A 25,713-nucleotide genomic window follows, 5' to 3' on the forward strand; every position below is an offset into this window, starting at 1 on the left:
CAAATGAGTTTTAATTTATTTATATTCTTTAAATTCTCCTAACATTTTCATCATCATCTGCCATCATCAATATTTTCATGGCGACAAAATTAAAAAGCTCGTCCATTCTCTGAGAAAAATTTAAAGCCTAATATTTAGGGAAAGGTAAAAATTGAGATTAAAGATAAAAAAACTAAAAAAGAGTTTAAAAAAATTAAAATACAGAGTTAATAAAAATTAAATATGTCTAGAGTTTACGTTGAAAATGATACGGATACATGTCGGGTTATAAGATATTTTCCCAGGCAGAAAAAAGTTCCAGGCTTATCCAGAATTGTCTCCATATATGATCAATCCATGACGTAATTTTTAGCCGTTGGCCAATCAAAATCCAGAACCATCTGATTGAGTCTGTTTGTTGTTCGCTGTTCAGAGGTATCCAAACTCGATCTTCTATCTGGAAAACTCCTTCTAAAGGAAGACTGGAGATCCCGATGTCTCCCGAAGAAGTCTTTGAAGCTACAAATCGACAGCTTTTTATAATGTAGTTGTTGGCTCTGCGGCGTAAAGTCCGGTTTTTGCTTTGGCGCGGGGTAACTGCAATCGTTGACTATGGGCAACATTCACTGTTGTGTTCTTCCTTCGCCTCGCGGAGGGGCTATGGCCAAAAGTGAGCCTTATGACAGAACAGGGCTTGCGAATGAGTCGTTTGAACTACCCCACATTAGCGACAGAGAAGGTAACGGCAAGCAAAATGTTTGTTCAAGGGTGATATGTTATGGTGATACGTCTGATCTTAGCTTAACTCTACATATCACGGCGATTTGGACGGACAGTTTAGGATTTTATCCCTCTTATTTCTTTGTAGATCTTTCAAATCACAAGGGGACGTTGTTCTTGCACAGATCACTTTCTAATCAAGGTAAGGCAAATGACAGCTAATTTCACAATTCGTTGAACAGCTTGAGCGAGTCCGATCATCTCCGAGTCACATGTAAGCAACTGAAATTGGTTCCATTGCTTGCAGAAAGTTGTGTCTTTTTCTTATAAGTTTACTCAGCTTTCACATGTAGTAAGCTAAGCTTAAGCCTTATGCTATGGTTCATGTTCTTTTCGCATAAAGAATTAAAAGATCTCTAGCCCAATTTTTTTTTCAGTGCGACATGAAAATTCTTGTTATTCTTTGCAAGTCTTGAAATTAATACAACTGCAAATTTATTTTTTCATATTTAAGCTTACTTCGTCTCTCGCCGATTTCCGTCACAACTATGAGCTTAATTTACGTTTGTAAGCTTTAAAAGCTATTTTTCGCGAAAGAAATTTCACGTTTATCCGCAATTAATTCATTTCCACTTCACGTTGGATCTCTTAAAATCCGTGATATTAAAATCTTATTTTTTTGGTCAATTGCTTTGACCTAACACCACATGTTATACGTGACAATTCGAAAGAAGCTTACAGAAGGCTTGGTGATATTATGAAATTCCCTCGGAATATTTTTCAAATTTCGTGAATGCTCTTAATATAAGGTTATGACAGATTGTCAACTTCAAAATTACGGGTTCTGCTGATGTTTGTTCAAAAAATTATTTTTTTCTCTAAAAAAGTGATATTGCAGAAACCTCTTTGTATCAATAATTTTATTAATGATTATTTGCTGGAAGAAACAAAAAAACATTACTTATTTGAGAATCAAAAAGACATAATGGATTAAGTTATAGATTACCATATGCAAACCCCTGATCGTGACATATTTATGAAATTTAATCTACTTGGGCATTTAGAAAAGCTCTAACAAAGTAAGGTAAAGTAGTTGCAAGGCATGGAGATATTTACATAAAACACAAACCATATCGCCATATTCGACAAGTGTTTTGGAGTGTTCTAGATCTTGTTATTTCCTGCATGCTTCAAAGAAAAGAAAAACAACAACAAAAAACTGTTTCAAAACATTTGCAGCTAATTTTTCATCCTGATCATGTAACATTTTATATCCATGCATTATTTCCATCAAAAACTCATGATATGTCTTAACATGCGACATTCCATACTAGGTAACAATGGAACATTTCCCGGGAGACGTACATTTTCAACAGGAAGTGACTCAAGAAAGAGAAACGGAGTTGGGGTAAGGACAAAAGGCGTGGTCTGACACATGAGTATTTTGGTACACCCTCAAACCTACTAATGTGGTGGACAAGATTGCCAACATTAGATCAATGCTTTAAATTGATACATTTGTACTTCCTCTACACAAAATTACCACTTTTGTTTCTACAGTCTCCTTGTTTGTGGCCACAACAAAAGCCCAACCATGTTAATGCCGGCTAGCAGGCTACATAGCCTCTATCTTGTTTATAGATAAATTAAGTATACTTAACACTTCTAGCCATCTCTTAAAAATTCCTGATGGTAAAATCAAACAGAAATTATATCAGTTTCAATTAACAATAAAATGTGTTAAAATATAAAATGTCACTACCATGAGTCAATAGGGGGCTAATTTTTAATTACATCTGTCACAACATCATTTAAAATTTGTTTAAGTACTAACAATGTGTGACATGTCTAACGTAATAATTTTAATATGTTTTGGAATCTACCTCATCGGTCCAATTAGTATTTCATTAGTGGTCAATTATGTATTCACCTACACATAGAGACCTGCAAGCCATCAAGGTAAAACAAGTCAGTTTTATTATATAAGAGACTACGAACTGGTTGGCTTGGTCGGTTGAATTTAGCTTCAATTAAAGGCAGGTCAGGGTTTGTGAAGCTTCTAAAGTCTCGTACTTTCATAATTGGTGTAAACATGTTCAAGTCTGTGAATTCCATTGTAAAAAGGGCTCTTTGTTTTTTAGGATTAAAATTTATTAAAATTGAATTAGTTAAAATTTATTTTACAATCAATGTTTTGGCAAGTTTGACCTGCCTTCCTCAGGAATCGAGAATCTAAAAGGCCATATGGTGGACTGAACAGTCAACAGTCAGTCTGTTATATTTACTTTTATTAATTTTCTCAATTCCTGAAGAAGGGCAATCAAACTTGCCTAAATAGTGATTTTAAAATCAATTTTAGCCTCAGAAAGAATCCTGAAAAACAGAGAGCAACTTTTAATTTTAGAAATAAAGGGTGAAAGTTTCAGAAATACAGAAATACTTTTTTTTTTTGCAAATTGTACCTTACAGTAACATTGTAATTTCTTTTACCAGGGAATTCTGACTAGAAAATTTAGCTCCTGCTCAACTATCTTCCTTGATGACAGTACAGTGAGTCAGCCCAACCTAAAATCCACCATCAAATGGTAATAAAATTATTTCTGACATCAAAGTTAGTTTTTCATCTTTTGCAAATTTAGCTTCTGTCATGTGTGACAGTAATAGAATTACAATTAGATCTGAGGGCTCAAAAAAAGTCCATCCAATCACCCAGGACAAGTAGATTTTCCTGCTGGACAAGTAGCTTTAATTTTATTCTCTCTTGCCTGATTGGCAGGGGCCCAGGCAAGTCATCTGCAACTAAAAAAGAAAGAAAATAAACTAAGACTTGCCCAGAGCAAGCAAAATTTGAGAAACGTGAGCTGGAATTCAAGTTTTTTTTTTAGCCCTGTTGACATTGAGGTATTTTACATTTTGAATAATTGATAAAAATAATTGTTATTATCATTGGATACATTTTCCCCTTACTTTTCATTGGCCGAGAACCCACCACGTGACCTGCAAATAACTGCCTACAAATAATGGTCTGCTCATGTGAACTATCATCTAAATGTGTTTTTGAAACCATGCGCTTGGGTGAAATATCATAAAACAGTGGCAGTTTGCTTCCCTGAACTGTCAGAGAGTGATTTAAATATGAAACCAAACTGGGTGAACGAATGATAAAACATTCCACTGACAACTCATGATAATATTTTGCTTAACCTCATCCAATAATTGTTAATTATACACTCAGTTAATTATACAGTCGGATACATGGATAAACTGTCAGAGTGTGTATGGATCCAAAGTTAACTGATGAGTGGGCGAACTTTGTGTTGGTTTAGGAAACAGATGTGTATTAACATGGACATGTGCCCAGAAAACTCAGTAGACCATCTACTATTGTAATCTGCTCCTTTACACTAGAGCATGATCTTCAGTTGGCTTCTGAACTATTGGTGTGCATAAAATTTATTTTTCCCAAGTTATCTTCTCTCTTGATTAAACAGCTCGGAGCGCAACAAATTGCAGTTGTTTAAAAAAACTAAAACTGTATACAAATACCACTTTTTCAATTAATTTATTTTTGTTATCTTCTGAAATTAACATTTTAATTGGTCCATTTTTTTGACAAGGTTAATGGATCTGTGAAATATTTATCACTGCAAATGGTGTTGATTATGATTATTGTAAATATTTTTAATCACTTAGACAGTCATTTGCTCAGTCATTGCTTGAATTGTGGAACCTTGTATCACCATTCTTTGAAATTTGACTCTAAAAATAGTTTTATGTTACCTATTTCTTCCTGTTAAATAATTCTCGTATTCATTTGTTTGCAGTGTGGCTTTGGCAATATATTACCACATAAAGAACAGGTGGGATATTGTGTTGTCTGTTTTAAAGAAAAGAGTAATTATTTTTGTCTGAAATCTGAGAAAACTGAAAAATTAAACCGCATCATGATAAGCCCCACTGAAGACCTAATGGACTTGCTATCTTGGGAAACCACATTTCTTTATGATGATGTTGCAGTAAAAAATGTCATCACTGCTTCATAAGATAATAAATAGTATCCACTTTGAATTTATTTTCAAAGTTTTTGTTTCCTTATTTTAATGTCTGTCAAGAACTTCAACGTCACATAATAATTTTTTAGATTTGGGAACCAAGACATCAAAATTACCATATGCAAATATGCAGAAAGGCTTCCAAAACTTTAATGCCTTAGAGCAGCTTCAATGTTTTGTAATTTTGAATGTCATAGCATTAAAAAGCCTCATTGTGTCCCTACAGAGACAGAGATGTGCGATCTCTTGATATCTTTGATGAAAGAGCTCACCCCCTTACGGTAAGGAAAGTGGCAAAGTTGGAAGATTTCTAGATCTGTTACTTGTATAAATGTAGCATAGTTATTTATTATGACAAATTATACTAAAATACTATATTTGTGGCTCTGGATGAAATTTCTTTGAAACAAGACATGCAGGAGTTTCATTAACGTTTTCAGCAAGAAGGCAACTGGTTTTCACAGACGGGCAAAACTTTTTAAATTGAAACTCTTTATAAGAAAAACATTCCTCTAGATGGTCAAACTAGGCAGGTAAAATCATCCCCACAGCAGGTCAATTTGTCCGGTGCCTGACCCTTAATGAAGCCCTTGATAAGAACTCAGTAACAACTCAGCAACCATCAATTATTTAATTTACTAATTAGCTGTATTGCAGATAAATCATTCTCAATGATCACCATTAGTCTCTATCATTGTTAGTAATCTCAATAGATAGTAATGCGGTTTCTTTTTGGAAGATTTTGTATATTGTCTTTTCCGTTCTTCAAAACTGAGTCGGATAACCAATTCTCAAACTCATTAATGATCCATCAAGTTCCATCAAAAGGAAATCAAGATGGTGACAGTGTTTGGATATCTGATCTTAATTAGCATAGATTTTTACAATTTTATATCTCCATTTTTTCCTTAGTTTTTGTTTTGATAGGGAAGATATATCAAACACTCTAAACTGTTTGACTACACTTCCAAATACCTCAAAGTTCGTCAATTTTTAACACTCTGCTTGGTGTTTGGAAATGTGGTCAAACACATACGGTCTTTCATGTTTGATATATTACTAAATGTTGGAATTCTTTTATTGTTTTTTTAGCATGATCCTGTACCAGATTATTATGACAGAGTGGATCCAGAACACAGGCATATCTACAAGTTTATCAAAACCCTGTTTCATGCCGCTCAGCTCACCGCAGAGTGTGCAATTATCACACTTGTAAGTCTTATTTGCATAGATGTTCAAAAATATCGATTTTATATACCTAAACTTTAATAGTTAATAGTTTGGCAGTACAAAAGACTACAAGTATTGACAGGAGAACCCTTAACAGGAACTACTTCCTTCACTGAAGGGTTACCTTAAAATATCTGGAGATCTTTTTTTTTTTTTTTTTTTTGAAAAAGGACCCAACCAATACTTCTCCAATAGGGGTCTACGCTAGTTCAATAACATAATAATATTATATGTTCTATGGGATGCAGAGAGGCGCAATTAAAGTTACGTGCTTTCCCAAGAATACAACACAAAACGATAACATAAAGACACTGACCATAGCCAGACGTTCATTTGGCACCTTGCACATGCTCCCCCCCCCCCTCCCCCCTTATTGGAGAGGAGTGTGTTGTCAGTGGCTCTTACAGTTCATTCTCAGATGTTTGATTTTGTTTATTTCCACGAAACACGTCAGGTTTACCTTGAAAGGCTTTTGACTTATGCTGAGATCGACGTGCATCCAGGAAACTGGAAAAGGATTTTGTTAGGTGCTATTTTACTGTCATCTAAAGTGTGGGATGACCAAGCTGGTAGGTATTGTTATGCTGTGTGTTGACACTGGTTCTGTATTGTGCAGTTCCAGAAAATGTCCATACTCCCCTCACAGAAGGAATTGGAATTTCCTGGGGGGTGGGGGGTTTCTGGAAGACCAAAAAATTTAAAGAAAGATATGTAGCTTAACTGGAATTTCCAGAGGGGTGGGGAGATGTTAGAAAAAATCCCTTCCATGGGGAGGTATGGATATTTTCTGGAACTACACATTGTCCAGCACCCTCTATTTTCTCATATTTTTATTCAATCACTGAATGCGGGGATAGAATCGTGATCAAACTGGACACTAGCACAGAGTGGAAGACTTGACAGGGTGGGGGGTGGGGACTAAGAAGATTCTCCATTCTTCATTTGGCTTGCTTCACTCACTTCCCTGCCCCCACTCCCTCATGCTCCACGCTCGCTTTTTCTTTTGCATGCGTTTGAAAATAGAGAGGCTGTGAACAGTTAAACTCTATGTCTTCTAAGGTTGAGACACACCTTGCAGTGACAAATGTCTGTCTAACCATAGAGATATCTACTTTTAAAGGTTCCTTCCTTAGAGAGGTGTCCTTTGTGAGGCCTTATTAGGGGTTTTCAGGATACAGGAGATTTAGGTAAAAAATAAAAGGGATAAAGGTTACTTTTGGGGGAAACATTAATTTGATATGGGATAGTTATCTAGAACAGATTCCTCCGGATATCAAGTAGGAAAATTGTTTATTTTTGAAATTGGAATTAACAATGTACAGGATATTTAGACCAAGCATTAATTGGATGTGGGATACTAAGATCTACTCCCCCCCTCCACATGGGGCCTTCTATGTGAAAGAGTCGTTCACCTTAACAAAGAGCCTTGTCTTAGACGGTGTCTGTAGAAGTTGATGTACCGGTAAGTTTCACACAGTTGTACCCCACTAATTCAAACTAGGTGTTTTCAAACCCCTGCTATTTCAAACTATGCTTCGTTTCCCCTGAGAGTTTGAAATAGTGGGGTCCAACTGTACTTCATTAAATATTTAAGCTGAACTCAAATTTTGGCACAGGCCCACATATGCTGGGAAACATTGAAGCACAGTTTTACAAATACTTTCTTACTCTGACTGGGATTTGTTTTTCTCTTGACAGTGTGGAATGTGGACTATTGCCAAATTTTGAAAGACATAACAGTGGAAGACATGTAAGTTGATAAAAGTTTAAAGGAGCTCAGTCATGAGATTTTGAGTTATTTTGGCTGCATGTAAAATACTTTAGATCGAAGGAAACCTGAAAATAGTAGTTTACTAAGATAGAAAAACACCAAAGAGATAACAATCAACCGTAAAGGAACAAGGATAGTCAAGGATGGAAAAGATTAACAGGGATTACAAACGATGAACATGCAAAACTTAGGGTAAACTTTTCAAGTTGTGGAAACCGTGATGTAGCTCTTTTGATACTTCAGTCAGACCCCACTAATTTGAACTCGGTTTGTTTTGAATCCCCCATTATTTCGAACTCAAAATCATTTGTCCCTGAGTCATTTACTATCGGCTATTTCTAACTCCCACTATTTCGACCTATTCTTCGTTTCCCCTTAGAGTTCGAAATAGCGGGGTTCAACTGCATCATAATACTGACATTGAAGCTGAATACTAATTTTGACACAGTCTCATTGATTTCTTTTCTGCAGGAATGAATTGGAGAGAGCATTTTTAGAGCTTTTGCAGTTTAATATTAATGTACCGTCAAGTGTCTACGCTAAATATTACTTTGACTTACGCTCACTTGCTGATGCCAACGATTTGGTTTTTCCTCTGGAGCCACTTAGCAAGGAAAGAGCGAGAAAATTAGAGGTGAGATTTTGCTGTTAATGGTTCCTGTCTCTAAGTGTGTACTTGTACAATAAACATGAAAGAATGAGAATCCGAGGCCATCGTGACAAAATTCAACTCTGGTCACTAGGATCATGGTGGATCAAAGGAACTGATGAATCCAGAAAATCCCGAAAGAACATCCCGGTCTTAGGCAGTGTCCACACTAGGCCGGAGAAATTTGAAAACGCAGCTATATTTCTTCAGTTTGGTCCACTGTCCACGCCAATCCGTCGCGATAACGGAGCTTTTAAAAAACGCTCTTCAAACCGGAGGAATTTGAAAACGCCAGCTTTTCATTTTCATGTGGATGGAAAACATTTTGAAAATGGAGCTTTTCAACAACGATGATGTCACGATAATCACGTGATTTCTCTGCCCGAGTCTTCCTTAAGGTCATTCCTCACATTTGCATCGCGCATCCTTACTGCGCATAATTTATGGCGTCAGCAGCGCGCGCTCGTGCACGCACATATTGAAAACATGACGGATTTGCCTTGATATTGAGCTCTGTCAGTTGAAAAATGGCTCTAGCTCACAAACGAGCACGGGCACCCCAATTTTTTTTTCCAGTCATTGTAATCAACTAATCATAAGCTTTGCGTGAGAAAAGACTGATCTAATTTCTATTGCTAAAAATTGAATAAATAAGAAAAATAGTAGATACACTGCGGTCTTTTCTATTTTGCAGTCGGTAACCACGTCAAGAAATTTGGTTCAAATTTTTAATCAAGGATTTAGCTTTCTGTCTGAATCAAACTTAAAATGTTTATTTGTGTCTGACACAATGTATTGACTGTAGTTTAATGCGTGTTCTTATGAGTCTGGGCTCACAAAGATTTTACAATTACTGGGAATGCGTTTTTATAATAAGCTTTAAATAATGCCAAAATGGGACATTTTCAATGCCTCACTGCTCCTTAATGAGCATGGGCAGTCCCCTTTTTTATTTCAAAATTGTTAAAAAGTTATCATATGACAAATATTCAGTGGACAAAGTTTGAACAAAAATCTGTTGTCACTTTTATTTCAGAGGAATTACCTTAAGCACAAATCTAAAATGACTAGTGATTGTTGCGTTTTCAAATTTCTCCGACGTATTGTGGAGGAAAAGCATTGGATGAATTTTGAGAGTTAAACCTCCGTTTTCAAAGTCCTCCGGTGTAGTGTAGATGGGGGTCTTAATCTTCATATCCAGAATCAGGTGAAAAATAGAGATGCAACAATATTATTTGTTTTCCTCTTGCAGGCTCTCTCAAGTGTATGTGAGGACAATATGCTAGATTGTAATCCAACTACCTTGTATCGCTCTAAGAGCGCAGATGCGCTTACACCGCGCCGGAGAAGCATGGCTATCCTGTCGTGACGAATAATCCCAAAACAACAGCTGTAGAATCGATGATAGTGGTACGTATGCCAGATCCGTGCGCCTATGGACAGAGGAAATCTGCACAAGAGAAATGGGGCAAAAAGCACTTGGGAATTTATTTATAGTGAAGAACTGGGTCAGGATGACCGTTTGGCGTACGAAGTTTCGTTTAGGCGTGTGAGGAGAACAATGAGTGAAGAACATCGGACTTCACGTCGCTTGCGTGATAAACCGTGGACAGAGATTTTAGTCACGCAATCTTGGGAAAGTTTTCCAACGCGTCAAATATTTGCACTTTGTGTCACAGGATCTCCAAGGGAAAAACTTTCCACAAAGGTTGTTTCCCTGTTACGATCATATTCACCACTTGTAGAATGGAGAAATATTTGACTTCATATTTGCATACTGTCACCAGATAACTTGACTATCACACAGCATTTACAGCAAGCGCCAACCAAGATCTTTTTGGAAGACATTACAGCAACTGATTATAACGAGCAGGCCACGCTCATGAGGGAATTTTTATTTGCAGGGAGGTACTAAGGAAGGAACTCTTTTGGGCGTCGCTGATTTCAGTTTGACTGTTTTCAGCTAGTGGAATGTTTCAACGCTGTTTCTAGGGTAGTGGTTTACAACTGACGGAATCGCAATCTCGATCCCAGGCTCTCTCTCTCCTTTGCCTCTCCTCGACATCAAGGAAGGCAGAGGAGAGAAAGCCTGGTAATGAAGTTGAACGAATCAAATGGCCATTTTAAACTGATGACGTCGCTTCGGGGGATCCTTTTTAGTGTGTCTGGTTGTTTCTTTCCCGCGGAAATTCAGGCTCCGTCCACACTACACAAGAGAAATTTGAAAACGCAGCTTAGGCCTACCATCCACACAAAAATCCATAACGAAAACGGAGCTTGTCGAAAACGCTTTTCAAACCGGTGGAATTTGAAAACGTTTTTGAAATTTATCCAGCGTAGTTTGGACAGGGCCTCAAACCCAAGGAACTACCAATCACAGGCGTTCTAAGGATCTCTGTTTAGTTACGTCAGACAACTTACATGCCAGGAAGATATTGAGCGTGTAAATGGACACATCCGTATACCCTGACTTGTCCCTAGTCGTCTTCATACAACTTCATACAGCATGTGGCAAGGGGCGACGCGGGGGCGCAGGGTGAGATGGGAACACGCGACATGGCGCAAGGCATTTCCACCTCGCCCCGTGCCGCGCGCTGTATGAAGTTGTATGAAGACGACTGGAGACGAGTCAGTCTGTTAACCCAAGCCAACGAAACTGTTTCATTTTAATTATTCAGTCTTTTCAGCGTATCAGGATCTCGTCTGTTCTGAATATTTTTACACCATTTTGATCATAGCTTTTGAACATTTTACCCGAGAACTATGAGAGCGATTGGTGAGTGGAACAGCTTTATACAATTATCGACAAGAGAAAAACGTTTACAAAATGGGAGAATATTGTCGAAAGGGAAAACTAGAAGTTTAAGGAGAGCATTTTAGCCTGTAATTCTACCGCTAAAATATCTTCAATGGCATCTTGGCAAACAGAATCGCTGTAATACAAAGACAACAGTGGCCACGATATTACTTGAAGTTATTAGCCTAGTTGACTCAAAACTCAAACTCAAACTAGTTGACTCTTCGCTTTAGCGATGCGAAAGCTGTACTGGGCGACAAGTTTTCAATACAGACAAGGTCAGATTTCGTCAAAGAGCGTCATTCTTAGTGAAAATACTTTTTGTTGCACGCAACACTTGATTCTCAGATAGATGTAAATTATTTCAAGCAGAACAGTAATAATATATTTAAAAGTTGGTATCCTGATATCAGAAACTGCGTTTTTCAGTCATGTGCGAAAACTCCTTAAAGGCCGTTAGATTACGGTGCTCGCTCGTGTATTAATTCATTTTATTTATTTTTATTAGTAGTTGGTTCAGTTTTAAAGTTCACAAACTAGTCCAGTTCTACGAGAATCAGATACTCTATAATATCAACTTTACACAACAGGACGATAAGAGGTTATAGCTGTTTAGAGACGGACCATTATTTTGTAGGGGAGGGGGGCGTTGGGCAATTTTCTGGGGCATAATTTTTTTCTTACCTTTCGGTTGTGCATTAGTTTTTTTTGGTGGGAAAAGGCTTGTGCGTTATTTTTTAAAATTCAAAACACAGGGGCTGGATAGTAGAAGGCACTTGCTCGATTTTTTCCTCATGGCTACTCTTGCATGCGATTTTTTCCCAGCATTTTTCAACTGTGCAGGAATTATTATGGAAATTACCAGACCCCCCTCGCCTCAAAAAAATAATGGTTCGTGCCTTAGAATCATCGTACAACAGCTTCTCATCATATTCCTTGTTTCCTTTCAGTCCAAGAATTGTAAATATCAACGGCCTGTTTTTTTAGAAAATGTTGAAACTCTCTGATCGACTCTTGCAGTTTTTATAGGTGGTTGTGGCTAAACGTGGCCTAAACTGCAGAACGGATAGCATCGATGCGTTATTTAGCCTTGTCATGCAATCTTTCTCGCCCTAGTTGGATTGTGTGACAAGGGAAGCTAGCGTGACGATCCAATACGTTGCTCGCGTCGGGCGCTACGGAATTCAAAGACAGACAGTTTTCCTTTGTCCTTGTGCTCTGCCCCGACCTCTGTCATTAATATTTTTGTCTTTTTGCCTGCGTTTACAGCGATTCCATTTACACACACACACTGAAAATGGCTTTTTTAACGAAAAAGAACGTTTATATGAAACATTCTCATAGAAAATGAAAATCTTCGGCTGGTTGAACCAACAGAGGCAGCAGAACATCCGACAATAACCTGTTAGGCGTTCTTATATCAAGTTACATTTATTTTATTTTTAAACCCTGAGGACATCCATTTCCCAGCTCCCAACATTTTTGCCATTTTCACACAAGCACCCGATACAGATTAGACCTCGATCTCGTAGAAAACTCACACCTTTTTGAAGAAGGTTGGAGTCGCAATTGGTTATGAATGCTGTGAAAATAGACTTCCTCTTTTTTCGCCCTACTGACAGCATTTTTTCGCTGTCAGCAGAACTGCTATCCCCTATCCAATTCCCCTCCCCTCCTCGCCACTTGGAGGAGGGCTCCAAAAAAATGCATCCTACCACTTTCTTTGACCCCTTTGCGAGGTTTTGGAAGACATACATTTAGAGCTGTTTTCACTTGAGTGTCGTAAGTAATGACATTTTGTAACGATTGCATTGTATTGTTTTAAATCGCGCCACTTTCCCGACCAATAAGAAGTTAAACCAATCATGACTAAACAAAATAAGTTTTCCCGCGCTTTGCACCTGCAACACGTATTCGCCTCGAGTTTTGATTGGTTTGCTGGGTTGTCTGTCTTCGTTGTGATTGGCGAGGGTGACAACTCTGGTTTTGGTTACACTCAGTTGAAAGCAGCTCTATTTTAGCCAGCCTGCCAAAACCAGTTAAAAAAAACCTGGTAAGGAAAACAACTCATGTTGTAGACTTGAACGCGGTGTATTATTTCTCTTCACCAGTCTCCGTCCAAGAGAAGAACCGCACGAGTTCAGCATCCAGGCATGCGCGGTAGCCCTCCCTGTGATAAGCGCTGAACATTGCAGGAGTAAAGAACTGGTTCAGCGTCACGTGGTGCGGAAAGGTTCCACAGAAGATCCTGAAAGATTATAAAGTTTATTTCTTTTAACATGTGGATGACATAATGGAATCTCAACTTCTAACCAGGAAATTATGATTCATTCACCGTCTGTTAAATATAATTTTAGAGTAAGGCTCTGGAGATTATGATATTTGCGGGAGCACTAGTCTTAGAAACAGAATATCGAAATTTGTTTATGCAGTTTTCTCAGTCTTTTTGTACAATTTTCAGACTTGGTTGCCAGTTAAGATTTTCGTCCACAGGGGCGCTAGCTATGAGACATTCGACACCCGAGGCCCCGTTGGGGTGGGTGGTGGGAGGGGGGTCTACGTATCCCACATCCCGTCAGTTTTTAGCCTAAATATCTCGTATCATGTTAATTCCAATTGCAAAACTTAACGAGTTTCCTACTCGATATCCCGTTTTATCTGATCTAAACATCTCATATCTTGTTCATTTTCCCCCGAAATATCCAGCATCCCATTACGTTTTTACCTAAATTTCCCGTATCCCGGAAACACCTAACATCAGTGATATTCGATCCCAATAATATAGAGCGTTTTCACATGAATTTACGGCAGCCATTTTGGTGTTTAAAACAATGAAACGGCGGCCATGCTGGTGTACCAAACCAATCCCGATCCAGTCCAAACCAATCCTGTGGGAGCTGAACTCTTTTCTTATTTAGGAGCTCTTTTGTCCCAATAAATTTGCATAGCTGCTGGCCATGAGAGCGAAAACGCTCTAAATTTTGTGGTCGAATCATTTCTTACCCGCAACATGCTTTGCAGTAGGTCACGTGACAGCATTCACAACAGCAGCCAGTGAGTCGATCAACTTGTCCCGCTTCCAGGTCAGGACCTACTCCCCAATGCTTGTTGCTCATTGGTTGGTTAGTGTGACGTATGTAATCCTGCCACGTCCGCGGTGAGTCAGGGGAGGTACACGTACCTAGAGGAAAAGTTGAAAAGGGACTGTCTTCATAAAAAGGTGGTTATGCAAGAATGAAGACCCCAGTTCAAAGTAATTCTTATAAAGCTCGTTTGTAACCCAAAGAAAATCAAATTTTAGCTGGTTTGCCGCTTCAGCGCTAGAAAACGTGACTAATTTCGCTTCAGCGTTAGGAAGGTCGTGAAGAAGTCCCCATGTAAAAAAGAAGGCGTGCTCATCGTACCTGTTAGGGGTTAAAAAAGTGGTTTTGCTACCTCAGGGTGTTCAGCCTCAAAAGGTCCAGAGCGGGAGCTTTCGCGGTACCTTTTAGGGTATTGAACTGATACAATACGACCGGAGATATTTGAAAATCAACTGATTTTAATTTTGTCTCTGAATTGGTACCTGTTGGGGTAAAAAATTCCAAGCCACGCCCACAAAATAGGATCTTGGTACCTCTTAGGGGTTCTTTTCAAAGTTTCCGACGAGCACCCCCTTCTTTTATACGGAAGTCCCCCAAGAATTTTTCTCTCGGATGACACAATCGAATAAGTCCGAGTCAAACACGAAGCGTGAAAAGGTGTCTTATAAAACGGGTTTTTACCCCCTCACTGCTAAGACCCAGGTACAAAAGAAATGTTCTGTTTTTATAGTAAGCTTATCTCATTACTTCCGGTACACGTAAGCTCAAACAGCTGCCACTATTTCGTTGTTTCATAATATTTTTTTCTTCTAAAGGCATGGTGACTTTTATAACCACGTCGCACTGTAATTAGGGAGGGGTTCATTGGGAGATCACCCTTGACTTACCCTGGTCAGGATGTCGAGGAAGTATTAACAAAACATCACCTTCGCCGACTTTTTCGTCGCTCAAGCCATTCGGCTTCCTTTCAAAGTACTCAACCCTGAACTTGTAAAACCGAGGTTTATAATTGTCGGGCATTTCATCGAGCTTGCATCGGAGATCTTCGGCTACGTCTCGGCCATCCATCGCACTAAACGAACATCGCAACTTTTTTCGTGCCAACTCAAGTGACCGTTGTAACTCCAATGATACGGGTTGACTTTGCCCCCTGCTAGTACCGTCGACAACTACGATTTTTCGCAGCCTCTTTTTCAGAAGAGCTAGAAGTCCCAGGTCCTCGACATGACCACCGTCGCTTAGGTTGAGGACAGCTGGGGGAACTGGGCCTAGGTCCACTGTTTGTAGGAAAAGGCGGGAAAATCGAACATGATAAATGTTGACCACACACCACCTGAGGATAGCAGAAAATATGTCGTGACAATCAGTACCAGAAAAATGATAGCGTCCATTAAAAGGCGAAAGCAAAACAGGTAAACTGATTTCTCTACCTTCCAAAGAATTATTGCATTCCTGGGTAGTACCGGATTTTTTCTCGAAATTGATTTTTCACATGAATAAAACATTGAAAATTTAAAGATAAAATGTACATACACTGTACTCTATCAGTCTTAAAAGAGACCATATGCTAATGAGGCAACAGTTTGACCCAATATGCAGTTCTAAGCTCTCGTAAGCGACCACCTCTCGCAAACGACCACATGGGCTTGACATTTTGGGTGGTCGCTTACGGGAGGTTCGACTGTAAGCATAGATTTTTACGTTTTTATTTCTCCGTTTTCTCCTTGGTTTTAGTTTTGATTGAAAAGATATATCAAGCACTTAAGACCGTGTTTGACTACATTTCCGTGCTTGACCACCTCAACAAGTTCGTCAAAAATGCTCCGCTACGCGTCATATTTTCAGTTCTCTTCTCGGTGTTTAGAAATGTGGTCAAACATGATATTTCTTGTTTAAAATATAATTTAAATTAGAAATGAATTAGTCGTTGTGGTTCACGTTCTCCAGATAACGCAAAATTTGGTCATTTCGCGTTGTTTATTTTTGTGGAGAGGACGGCAAAGAAATGTACGAAGAATGATAACGCACGGGCGCAAGCATTGTAATGCTCATTAAACCTTTTGTTCAGAGACGTTCCTGTTGCTGCCATGCGGGCTCATATGTCCAAAATTTTCGGCCATGGAAGTTTTCTTAAATTCCTATAGAGCGGTTTCCAGTTGAGTATCGTTAAACCAAAATTAAACCAGTTACTTACAAATTAGACTACTCAGCCAATATCAAACCGTAGTAAAACCAAAACCAAAGTACTTTCGACACTCAATTGAAAACAACTCTCACTTCATATTAATTACTTTTATTTCTGATAATGACTCATATAGAGAGACAACAAACATTGTTATTATCCACGATAGCACTGCACGTTTTGTAGCCAACGGAAATTCTCCAAGAAAAACGTTCTCCAAACCTCTTACCTCACGAACCTCTCAATGTATCCGCCATTTTGACGACCTGTTGGTAACGCGGCGATCACCAGCACCAGAAGGAGGACGGTTAGATACCAGGCCACCACAATCACGTGCCAGTCGTCACTAAGGAACGGTGGCAAAATGACTGGAACTACGATAAACAACTGGATGATGATGGGGAGGAACTGGGAATGAGCGAAACATCGTTAGTTATTGTATTAATGCGCAACAAGCCATTATTTCCGAGTTCAGTCTTGTGCCTCTGTTTCAAAGCGAGTCTTCGTGTAAAACCTTTCATTTGAAAATGAGCTTGATTTACATAAAAATGAGCATGAGACAGAACACATTTTCGCACAAGACTCGTTTTGACACAGAGGCAAAAGGCAACTCGGAAGTAGCCTATAATGATTTACACTACGAGGGAGAATTTTCGACTATCATTGGAGCATTCATACCATCACTAAAAATTACGAAACACGTGCGCATTAATTTGCACTGCATTGCAATAACATTGCAAGTAATATATCAAACACGAGAGATCGTGTTTTACCACATTTCCAAACACCGAGGAGAGAGCAGGCTTGATTACCAGCCGCTGTTCGGGAAAGGAGACAGCGCTCCTTCCCTGAAGGAAGCGGGAGAAATGTGGACTTGACTCGAGAGAGCGGTGAAAGTCGAGCCTGAGAAGAGAGTTGAACCGTGACGGTTATGACTTTTAAACTTGAAGGCGAGTTTGTCGGAGCGGAGAAAGAAGCAAGATGGATCTTACTCTGCAACAAGAAATTGTCGAGCCCGCGACATCCCTGCTTGGATCAGATATGAGGGATTTGCCAAAGTGCACTCCTAACACCATCTGTAGGTTCCGCACTGTCTCAGTCATGACATCATATACGCCCATATATAGTGCAAGAGCAGCCGCTGACGTAGCCATGACGTCAGACAGCTTAAGATCACGTGGCTGAATTTTTCCTAGACGACAAAAAATTGTCTTGTAATTAATATTGAATCTTTGTTTGTTTGTTCAGCATTAGCAAACTTGAGCTCGAAGCTATCGCATCTATCACATCAAAAGGTAGTCCGTTAGCGTTACATTGAAACACAAATACTGAACATCATTAGATATTAGTTAAGGGGTGTAATTTAACTTAACCTGTAAAGCTGCTATATTCATCCGGGTTCTCGTCTAACCGTTCTATCCCCGTGGGGGAGAGAATGAGAAGCTCGAAGGCGTCCGGGTTGTTTCCATTGGGTTTTTTTTGCCAGTTGTTCGCTACTGTATTACAAAGGTACTCAGGTTTCATGCCTGCAAGGTCACCTGGGAACAAAGCATAGGAATAAACATTGTTACAGTAGCTTGAGATTCAGCACGAATGCCGTTCTTTGATTGGTTACGCTACTATCTATTCTGTTGCAGATAGAAAGTAGCCTAGCGTTTTTTGAAGTGTCTGTGGAGAGGATTTAGAATTTATTTATAAGAACGACTTGGAGATTTATAGTAAAACAATGCGATTATTCGTTCTCGATTTCTATGCGTAATAGGTTACTAGGGTTGCGCCCTCGTCAACTGTTATGCGATAGAAAACTCGAGCTCATAATCTAATCGTTAATTAAAAACAGAAAGTGAACTTACCCAGCGTGACGTAACCTTTGTCTAGCTTCTCCCACTCAGTCTCATCTGCGCATGAGCAAAACGGTATGATATCGTTAACAGATATCCCAGCACATCCTAAGCACCCGGTGTTCTCAGGTGAGAAGAACGCCTTCTGAAGACGCCATCTTAGAAAAAGGAAAGACAGTCTTTTTAGGCGGAATAGATTGCTTCACACTTCACGGAGTTCTTTCAACCTCGTTTCCAGAGACTCTTTTCTTCCCATCCTCTTCTCTCTCTCAATCGCTCCAGGGAACGGGAAGAAGTACTTTACTTTAGAAAAGAGACCCTGGGAACGAGGTTGAAACACTTTCTCAAACTCGTTCCTAGGATCTTTTCTCTGGGCAGAGAAGTCTCCGGGATCGAGGTTATCCTGTTTCTTATTTTCTCTCCCAGACCTAACGCCAGTGGAGAATAAGCCTATGGTGACTAATGAGAATTATTGTCCCACGTCATGGGGACAACCCCAATACTAGAAATGGCGCGCGCTTACGGTCTCCGTCCCCGATTATGGCTCCTGTTAAAACTTCATAGCAAAGGAAGATTCATACATCTCCCAGTAGATCTACAATACGTCGTAAAGCTGCAATCAAAACGACCTGACGAGCCAAAGCTATCATGCGAGAATTGCATTTGAATTCTTCTCTCCGTTGCTTTTTAAATGCTAATCATTTTTAATATATCTCTCAATTTTACAATTCAACGGCTGAAATTTTATGAAAATTAATTCTCTAAATGTGTTTTTTCAGGACAAGTTCTGAATGTGACCTTGCCGAGACTACCAAAGTAGTCAAAGTAAAACTGCAGAGAAGCCATTTGACCTTAAAACCTACAGCAGCGTTTAAATTAAATTTCTACAGGACACAAAATTGTTGCTAGTTTCCGGCTAGGGTTGCTAGGCAATGCCCAATGATCTAAAGGACATTGTACTGTTTGAAATTCAAAATATCCCTAGGGGACTTGGTCCCCCAAATCGCCCCTTTCTCTAAGGTTACCACTGATTTCTGTACGGCCTTTCGATGAACGTTTGTTAAAAAATTACTTAGTATCGTATTCCAGTGACTTCATTCAACCAACATCTACTTAATACCAGCATTTTCAGTTTTACTAAGACCTCTTTAAAGGAATTTTTTCCTAGCTCCTTCTTCCCCGAGTACTGACGCAAAAATGTCTTTGCTTTTCATGATTCTCCAAAAATTGATTCTTTATAAATGAATCATTAGTGTATCATGGCAGACAATATATTTGATCTATCAGATCTGGCTTTGCTTTTCAAAGGCATTGAATTCCTTTCCTATTTATCCTGTCATTTTGTTTGAGGACTAGAAAAAACGCGGCAGCTGTCTTAAATGACTTACCTGCCGTATGTTTGAACCGCCGCCATTTTGATCAGCCCTAGAAAGGGTCCTGCCCACAGGAGTATGGCAGATCCAAGCAATGCCTTGTAAAACGTGTCCTCTGAATAACTAATGAAGAGTACAGGGCTTTTGTACACTCGCCATTTTGTTATGTAAGCATAAGCGTAAACCAGTAGGGCTAAGGAGGCCATGTTTCGCAACGGCGGAAAGCCGAGCCACAGAGCAACACTGGCAAGTAAAATAAAACCATTGACATACACCGAAGTGTGAACTCGAAGAAACACTTCAAAAAACCATGGAAGAAACGTCATGACTAGTAAAGAAAAAGCACTGAAGTAGAGTATTTTTATTTTGCTGCGCATGGCGGAACGACAGGGGTGAAACAGCAACTTCAACAGATAAAACCCCGCAGAACATGCGAACAGCGCGCCAAATAAAGTGAAGGTTTCGTCATGACTTTCTACAAGCACGCAACCCTCGGTTTCGGTGATATTTAGACCACTGGTGCATTTGAAACCCGCACGAAGTATATCACCAAAGAGGTAATCTACAGAAAAAGCTGTTGGCAGAGCAAAGGCTAGGGTTGTGAAAGCTGGAAGAACAATGGCCACTACAACAAGGAGAAGAAGAAGTATTATAGTATCAAGGATTCCCATGAAGGGATTGCTCCACGAGCAAAACGTCCCACAACGCTGTCTTAAGCGACTGAAAAACTTCTGGTGCCATTCCGGGCTGTCTTGTTGATTGTGACGGTACTTCCAGTCGAGGTACGAAGCCCCGGTAAAGCCGCCTCCCGAAACACAGCTCAAGTAATCCAAGCCGATCTCGTGTTGAAGAATGTAGCGTAACACGCCAGAGCAAAGCGCTGCAGATCGGATTCCACCACCAGAAAATGCAACGCCTGTAGACGACATGGTTATCTGACGAACAAATTGTACCTCTTTTTCACACTGCTAAGACTTTGTTTTGCTGTCAGACCCCCTTAAATTAATTTCCGATCTGTTCCCTTTGTTGGGTCCGACGTGACACTTTTCAAGATGCCGTAGAATTTTGAATGGTTTCTTCAGATCTTTCGAGTTTCAGTCAGCTTATTTAGTCAGCTAGCTGTGGAGGTTTAAGTAGCCTTTTTAATACGAACGATTTTTAAGTTGTTTCAAATGCCTCCCTTTTTAAATAATCGTTTCCGGTCAATTTTTCTCTTATTTAAATTAATTTGAACCGAGAAACTCAGAACGCGCTATAAATTGAATTTTTCACTTTAAATAGCTTTTCTTTACCATCGCTGCGTGTGATTTGAAAAGACGAAATTATTTTTCGGTTTAATTGTCTAAGTTGTCGTTTTTATTTCAACAAACCACGCAATTGTTATCACTAAGTTTAGTTATAATTTAATGAATAATAATAAATCGACACTTCTGTAATGGCCATTATATGTCTAACACATTGTTTTATAGTAACTTGATTTTGGTGTTATGACCAGAAAAACTGAGAAAAATGAAGACTGCACGTAAGAAATGTCTGGTGGACGGAAGTCTTTGAAATTACGAAGAGTATGACTGATTTATATGCTTTCAAGAACCAGTGTACAACTGCAAGAAAAGAAAACATAATTTTATAAGACCATAAGGAACTTTTTTTTCGCCGTAAAGAGAAAAGTATCTGTTTGCCTTCAGAGAATTGTAATTTAGTTTTAGTCACTACCAACAATAAACAGAATTTCAATTATAGTTATTGGGTATTGTTGCCTAGAAATATTCGGCATTTTCAGATCAATTTGAATGACTTCTGCTCCATTCCCCTTGGAGGTCAGGTGATTTTGCTTCCAGAAGTCGGTAATTCTCGTCACCATTCTCATTCTCAGAAACGAAAAACGCAAGTTTGACAAGTTCAGCCTCTATTAGACATGTACTGGGGCCCAGGTCCTTCCTTTTGATTCTCGTCCCCAGAGGCCTCGATTTTTGGTCAGCACCAAGAATCGCTGACCAAACGGATCGAAGCCTCTGAGGACTCTCCGAGGACGAGGAAACAACAGAACCAGGAAACAACAGAACCAGGAAACAACAGAACCAGGAAACAACAGAACCAGGAAACAACAGAACCAGGAAAATCGCTCAAACACACTGTAAAACTCAAGACATACAACAGGCTACGGAAAAGACAAAAGTAAGGGTATTTTATTGATCTACTCAGCTCAACTACCCCGATTGTCTTTTTAGGCATCAATTCCCATACAAACCCTTAGAGCAGTTTTCAACTGGTTGTCATAAAATCAACTCTGGCTAGTCACAAATTACACAGACAATCCAATGAACCAATCAAAACTTAAAGTAAATACATGCAGCACACACAAAGCGCGGGAAAACGTGTCCGAGCAAGCCGCAATTGGTTTGGAATTTACTTTTGATTGGCTGACAAAGTGGCGCGATTTTTTTTTACGGATGTAAGCAAATCGCTTAACGTGGTGATACATATGCATAACTAAGGAAAATGCGAATTATAATAAATACAATAGGAATAATAATAAATACTCACGATCAACATTCGGCCAACGGCAGCGTTACGTAACTACTGCATATGATGTACGTTCGGGTTTACCTTTGTGGCTTTCTAAGCGTCAACTACCACAACCTCGTCATAGGGTCTTCTCCTCGACGATTTTCAAAATGGCGACTCGTCGCCATTTTGAAAAGTAGAGAAGACCCTGGGCACGAGATTGCTAACTAACGCGTGAACAACTTTTTGCCTATCTTATGTCGTTCGTAAACTTTTCAGCCAATCAACCCCACAAGAGCTGGATTCCTAAGTCTATCTGTTGGTTTCCAAGAGGAGTTTCATGCATCCAGTCATGGCCAGGAGCCCATATCACAGGCCGCATGTAGGTTTCCCCGTTTTGTACCAAGTTTTGCAAACAAACGAGTAAGAAGAAAGAATAAATTATCATTTAGTCAAAGCCTCAATTATAAAACCTTTAATACAAGAATGATCAACCTCGTTCCCAAGCTCTTTTCTACTTTTCAAAATGGCCGGCGAGAGAAAACAGGCCTTCTCTCCCGACGAACCTCTATTTTGAAAATCGTCGAGGAGAGAACCTTCGGGACGAGGTCGAAGAATGATCTATCTTTCTTCGACTCTTTCTTCTGGTTTTAAAGCAGAGGCTGAGCCGACTGCTCTTTGTCCAGCGGCATTACTTTGACTGTCTATTTTCATCCAAGTTAATTGTCCGCTCTCTTTTGCACAGAAGTTTTCTAAACGCTCGTCTGAACTCTGAACTAGCAAACGCATACACAAGCGGATTGAAGGAAGAATGAAGGTATGCCAGCCAGCAAGCGACAGTGTCAATAATTTCCACCACGCAAGTCGTCACTCCTTTATCGACGAGAATTACAACGTTAATTATTTCAAAGGGCAACCAGCAGATCACAAAGCAGAGCACGACAATCCCAAGGGTCTTCGCGAGCTTCAGTTCCCGCGCAAAGCTGTTCGTACGCCTTGTCGGCGATGACGTGTTCGCACTTGATGACGTCATCCCAGCACGCCTTGCGTGCCTTTTTGCAATAATGTAAATTTTAGAGTACAAGACAATCATAATTATAAATGGAAAAATAACATTTCCGATGAGAAGAAAACCATGAAACAATGGATTTAAATCAAAGCTATACGTTTGACCTTCCGGCGGGTCTAAGAGAAGGAAGATTAAAACGGCGATGGCGAAAGAATACACCCACACAGTTGCTATCATCAATTTAACTAGATTCGGTGTCATCCATATGCTATAGCGAAGTGGATAAACAACGGCCAAAAATCTGTCTATACTTATAGATGTGAGATTTAACACTGAAGCTGTCAGGAAGAGAAAAAACAGCGCGTTCCATAAATTACAAACATAGCCTCCCAAAGGCCATCGAGGAAATGCTATCCAATATGCTATGTCGAAAGGCAAAACAGACGCCGCGACCATGATATCCGAAAGAGCCAGGCTGAATATAAACTGTTCGGAAAACGACTGCAGGTACAAACATTTCACACACGCCACACAAACCAGGGTGTTCCCAAAAAGGCAAGAGATAATTATGAAAAACATGAACACCAAACCGACGACTGTAAATCCCGCTCCGAGCTCGTCTTCGCACAGAAGTAAATCGAAAACGTGTTCGTGCGATGATTCGTTGCTCATCGGTGAAGTTTGAAGTCGTCGCTGCGTCAATAATGGAATCTTAAAAGTTAAAACCATAAGGAATATATGTCTTGTTATGCTCAAAATTTAAAAGCTTCAGATAAGAGATGAACATGCGAAACGGCAAACACCGTCGAAATGCACCTACCAAATGCTCACTTTTCTTGGGGTGTTAAATTTAGCTTTATGGTGCGGAGATTTTTCTGCGGATGCTTTCAGCTCGAATGCGCTGCTTTTAAGTCATTACGAAATGACAGGTGTGGCCTTTTATGCTTTCAGTTCCAATTCGCTCTTACAGTAGCGCCAGACAATCTAATGATGAGCAATCCGTTGTTCGGTAGATAGCAATTACTGGATGGCGGAAATAAATATTACATTTGTCTTGTCAAATTGTCTTGAATAGTTTTCCAAATCTTTCTATCAGTTGTTGTTCAGTCACGGTTTTCCTATGCCGCAGAAACCATTTGCCAATCGATCACTTCAGAAATATTATCGTCAGGGGACCCTGCGATTGAAAAGTCCTCAGGCTTTTCTTTTCTCTTTCACTGGAACAATGGCTCTACTTTGACTTCGTTCCCTTCAAAGCGAGCATAAACCAAATGCTTGCAATCTACTCAACTTGCCAACCTTTTCCGTCTACAGCGCAAATCTCGACAAAATCAATTTTAAGGATCCTAAATCTTCTACTATCATTATTACAATGTTGACAGGGCAAATAATCTAGCTCCGCCTAGAGGTGCAAAGTAATCTATCTCCACAAAAGCGCTAAACATAAACTTCAAGAGGAAAATCTCACAGCAAACACTGTCTCAAGCTGTCAATGTATGAGATGATTTTCAACGAACACAGCAGGTTCCTCTCACAACCCTGTCGCGAAAGATTTTTTCAACAGCAGGATGGCTTGCAACTGAATTTAAAAAGACTTTTCCCGATGTGTTTTTTCAAGAAATTTTGTCAAATTTTCGAAGAAAATTTGCAAGGGTAAAGATTAACTATGTGAGACGCACCTATGATTTTACGACATTTTCGCTCGTTATATTTATCATCGACTGCTGTGTACATATAAGAAAATTATGGTTTCAACAGCTGTCGTGTTATTTCAAAATGATATTGCTAATGGCCCATCGAAGAAAGTTCTAATTATACCTTTTTCAATATGTGAAACGTCGAGAAGTCATTTAATGGCGTTTGGCAAGAGGTTACAGCCTCTGAAAGGGAAAGTTTTGGTTAAATATCAATTTTAAACCTTTTCTCTATTGTTTTCTTTTTTCCTAGAGCCTTGTTCAAGTTTGCACCTTGCTAAAACCAACAAAGAAGCGCCGGCAAAAATGGTAAACTTTTCCAACAAAATTCGGATTTATGTTTTGCTAATGTCCTCGAACGATCTAAGTGTACCTTCATAATCATTTTTATATTTCTCTTTTTCTCACTCTCTAGTTCTGTTTTTAAACCTGTTTACCAGGAAAAGTAGTCTATTCCAATAACAAAATTGAATTTACGATATCTAAGGAAATCAAACGGCAAATGATTGGCTGGGTTTTTAACTGCTGTCAATCGAAGCAGGAGACTATATTGCCAATGTCGTCATGCTCACAGTAGACTCCAAGGCATTCAGCAGTCACATTTTCTGAATGTCTGGATGCTCTCAGAAAACCAATACCTTGACAACCTTACTTCAAAACGTGTTCCTAGGTTTATTTCATTGCAATACGTTTTTTAAGGCCAAAATGAGGCGCCTGGAGACTTTCTTGCAGATCCTTCTTTCTCTAATTTTTCTAGCTCCGGTTGTCCAAAGGATGGATAATGTGGGTTGTCTTAGCCACACTTTGAAGAACTGAACCCCTCCT

At 39.4% G+C, this 25,713-nt stretch overlaps 3 protein-coding genes across 3 annotated transcripts; 1 reads left to right on the plus strand and 2 right to left on the minus strand.

The window, feature by feature from the left end:
• The first annotated feature begins 380 nt into the window (after nt 1–380).
• Nucleotides 381–12,202, plus strand: LOC110063504 (cyclin-Y-like protein 1). Its single transcript, XM_020770498.2, has 11 exons — nt 381–718; nt 848–901; nt 2,034–2,107; nt 3,193–3,284; nt 4,524–4,559; nt 4,978–5,032; nt 5,844–5,963; nt 6,436–6,550; nt 7,680–7,731; nt 8,224–8,386; nt 9,654–12,202. The coding sequence occupies exons 1-11, from the start codon at nt 592–594 to the stop codon at nt 9,768–9,770; spliced, it is 1,005 nt and encodes a 334-aa protein (XP_020626157.1). The 5' UTR covers nt 381–591; the 3' UTR covers nt 9,771–12,202.
• A 238-nt stretch (nt 12,203–12,440) lies between these two features.
• Nucleotides 12,441–20,768, minus strand: LOC110048796 (uncharacterized). Its single transcript, XM_089288075.1, has 8 exons — nt 19,693–20,768; nt 18,317–18,462; nt 17,837–18,001; nt 17,456–17,655; nt 16,693–16,871; nt 15,169–15,614; nt 14,202–14,379; nt 12,441–13,446 (listed from the first exon to the last, which is right to left on the minus strand). The coding sequence occupies exons 1-8, from the start codon at nt 20,604–20,606 to the stop codon at nt 13,293–13,295; spliced, it is 2,382 nt and encodes a 793-aa protein (XP_089144201.1). The 5' UTR covers nt 20,607–20,768; the 3' UTR covers nt 12,441–13,292.
• A 1,071-nt stretch (nt 20,769–21,839) lies between these two features.
• Nucleotides 21,840–24,607, minus strand: LOC110063470 (dopamine receptor D1.L-like). The gene has a single exon (XM_020770456.2). The coding sequence runs from the start codon at nt 23,921–23,923 to the stop codon at nt 22,877–22,879; it is 1,047 nt and encodes a 348-aa protein (XP_020626115.1). The 5' UTR covers nt 23,924–24,607; the 3' UTR covers nt 21,840–22,876.
• Between the last annotated feature and the right edge of the window lie 1,106 nt (nt 24,608–25,713).

This window comes from Orbicella faveolata, unplaced genomic scaffold (genome assembly GCF_042242905.1).
Source record: "Orbicella faveolata isolate gen_17 unplaced genomic scaffold, um_ofav_v1 contig_15, whole genome shotgun sequence".
NCBI lineage: Eukaryota > Metazoa > Cnidaria > Anthozoa > Scleractinia > Merulinidae > Orbicella > Orbicella faveolata.